At 53.5% G+C, this 2,998-nt stretch overlaps 1 protein-coding gene across 1 annotated transcript in view; it reads left to right on the top strand.

Annotated features, from left to right (window-relative positions):
• Positions 1–2,998, top strand: part of LOC140332148 (SCO-spondin-like) — a 65,884-nt gene that overhangs the window by 24,559 nt on the left and 38,327 nt on the right. Inside the window, exons 29-33 of the mRNA XM_072413442.1 lie at positions 121–309; positions 384–632; positions 712–834; positions 1,357–1,448; positions 1,528–1,759. Of these exons, the coding sequence (XP_072269543.1) occupies positions 121–309; positions 384–632; positions 712–834; positions 1,357–1,448; positions 1,528–1,759 (885 nt within the window). The remainder of the gene's footprint in view (positions 1–120; positions 310–383; positions 633–711; positions 835–1,356; positions 1,449–1,527; positions 1,760–2,998) is intronic.

Raw genomic sequence — 2,998 nt, 5'->3', positions numbered from 1 at the left:
ATGTAATTTCTATCTCTGTACTGATACAGGGTCGGGGACGTGTCCTCCTGGGTATTGGGTCCTAGTGGTGGTCGGTGTATCATTAGTGGCCATGTAATTTCTATCTCTGTACTGATACAGGGTCGGGGACGTGTCCTCCTGGGTTCTGGGTCTGCACAGATGGCTTGTGTATCAGAAGACAGAAGCTTTGTGATGGGATTCCTGATTGCGGAGATAGATCAGACGAAGAGGAGGAGCTTTGTACATCATTGCACCTGGAGAGCAGAGAGCCCACAGCGCCCACTGATGGCCAGGTGTCAGGTGACCTCAGTCGTTTCTTTACATTTAATGTCGGAGAGGCCAGGTGATTGATTTGTTAATCTGTGTTCTGTTTCCTCCTGCAGGCCGGCCGCCTGTGTCCCGCTGTGGCCGCTATGAGTTCCGCTGTGGCAGTGGCGAGTGCAGGCCGCGTGGTTGGCTCTGTGATAATGAAGTGGATTGTATGGACGGCAGCGATGAGGATAATTGTAACAGAAGCTGCGATCTGGACCAATTCAAATGTACGCTGAGCGGGGAGTGTGTGGGGTACAACCAATTGTGTGATGGGATCCCCCACTGCCACGACCAATCAGACGAGAGCATGGACAACTGCGGTAAGTCACATGACGCAGCTCACGTGTCCTCCATAGTTTTAGTATTCCACATGGTAATTCCATAAATTCCTATTGGCAGGTTCCACTCAGATCCCGCCTTGTCCTGGGCACTTCATCTGCACCAATAGGATGTGTGTGAACATCTCACTGGTATGTGATGGCGCTCCGGACTGCCCACAAGGAGAGGATGAGAGAACATGTGGTATGATGTGGGCCAGGGGTCCTGGGCAGTACAGCGGGTAAGGGGTCCCTGGTGGTAAGGAGGGGAGGGGTCCCTGGTGGTAAGGAGGAGAGGGGTCCCTGGTGGTAAGGAGGTGGTGGTAAGGAGGAGAGGGGTCCCTGGTGGTAAGGAGGGGAGGGGTCCCTGGTGGTAGAAATGAGGCAGTACCCTGATGATATGGAGGAATTGGGTCCCGGGTGGTATAGAGGAGTTGGGTCCCCTCGTGGTTCTGGGGCGGAGGGGCCCCTAATATACTCAGCACAAGGTACGTCACTGACCTCAGAGGAACTCCAAAATCCTTACTGCAGTGCCAACCATAATCCAGGGTCAGTATGGGGTGGGGGGGGGGGGGCATTAGGGGCAATTTATTTACCAGCATATTTTTGGGATGTGGGAGAACATACAAACTCCATGCAGATAATGTCCTGTATCCCGAAGACTGACACGGGTCATGTGTCACCAGATGCGCCCTCCATGGATCTAACTGACATCTCTCTCTTGTAGAAAGGGCCCCGGTCACCCTTCCCCCCTCTATAAAGGAGCAGAACTGCCCCGAGTACTCCTGCCCGGATGGGCGATGTCTGACGTTTAAGCAGGTACAGTGGGCACAAACATTTCTATGGAAGGGTCTCTGATTCCTCTGCTGCTCCGACATTCTGTCATCTCCATCCTCAGGTGTGTAATGGGATCCCGGATTGCGGAATGGATTCCCCGGGATTGGTGGAAGCAGACGAGAGGGAATGCGGTTTCTGGAGCCCGTGGGGAAGTTGGAGTGAATGCAGCCAATCGTGTGGCCCCGGAATACAGACCAGGAGAAGGGCTTGCACCAATCCCACTGCAGATATCTTGAGGCAGTGCCGCGGGGAGCAGAGCGAGGACCAGCAGTGCTTCTCAGTGTCCTGTCCAGGTAAGGCGGGCCCCAGGGATCATTGGGGGCCCATGGCCATATCTGCTCTGTCTATACCTGTTTCATACCTCTCACGTTAGGTTAGGATACTGGGTGAGGGGCAGATGGGGCATCCTAGAGAGCCAATATTCTGTATAAGAAAATTCAATAGCGAGAGGGGTCACAGAGCTTACGATTAGAACCGGGCCCCTCGGTCTCAAAGGCTCTGCCCATGTGTTGCCCTGCCCATGTGTTGCGCTGCCCATGTGTTGCCCTGTCCATGTGTTGCTCTGCCCATGTGTTGCCCTGCCCATGTGTCTGCCCATGTGTTGCGCTGCCCATGTGTTGCTCTGCCCATGTGTTTCGCTGCCCATGTGTTGCTCTGCCCATGTGTTGCCCTGCCCATGTGTTGCGCTGCCCATGTGTTGCTCTGCCCATGTGTTGCCCTGTCCATGTGTTGCCCTGCCCATGTGTTGTCCTGCCCATGTGTTGCCCTGCCCATGTGTTGCGCTGCCCATGTGTTGCTCTGCCCATGTGTTGCTCTGCCCATGTGTTTCGCTGCCCATGTGTTGCTCTGCCCATGTGTTGCCCTGCCCATGTGTTGCTCTTACCTTGTGTTGCGCTGTGTACTAAGCCCCCGATACTCACCTGTACCGGTTCCATCACAGGGCGCTGATCTTTTGCCATCTTTATTGGGCAGCCGGGATGGCACAACTCCTGGGCCCCTGGGTTTATTCCATCCTGGCACACACAAGGCATTGCTGGGTATTCCTGGCAGCAAACACTGAGCTGATCTGATATCTGGGGCAAAGATTGGCGGGTAAGAAGGAGCATCGCTCCCCCCATGGGCCACACCCAGCTTACTCCACATTGTCCTGAATCACTCACACAGCACCATCTAGTGGCCGGGCTGTATTTATTGATGTTTTGTGATTAAACTTCATAGAACTTTATTTTGGGGCCTCAAAGTCCCCCTGACTGACACTACAGCAGTTTTAGTTCTATTAATATATCCATAAATCTGCACACCCCCAATCATTGTGTCCCTGCCCAGGCATTAGTGGCCCCATATTCCGGGATTCTTTTGGTGTCTGTGAGACATTTCGGCAAATTTTCTTGTTACGTTTTGTAATGCGGTCACTGATTATTCCCAGCAGAATTCACCTGTGTGAATGTAAGTTGTGGGGTCAGGTAGGTTGTGGCCCCATGTGTGAATGTCAGTTGTTGGGTCAGGTAGGTTGTGGCCCCATGTGTGAATGT

This window comes from Pyxicephalus adspersus, chromosome 5 (assembly GCF_032062135.1).
Source record: "Pyxicephalus adspersus chromosome 5, UCB_Pads_2.0, whole genome shotgun sequence".
Taxonomy (NCBI): Eukaryota; Metazoa; Chordata; class Amphibia; order Anura; family Pyxicephalidae; genus Pyxicephalus; species Pyxicephalus adspersus.
The sequence above is the reverse complement of the archived record's forward strand: the minus strand, read 5'-3'. Positions and strand labels throughout refer to the sequence as shown.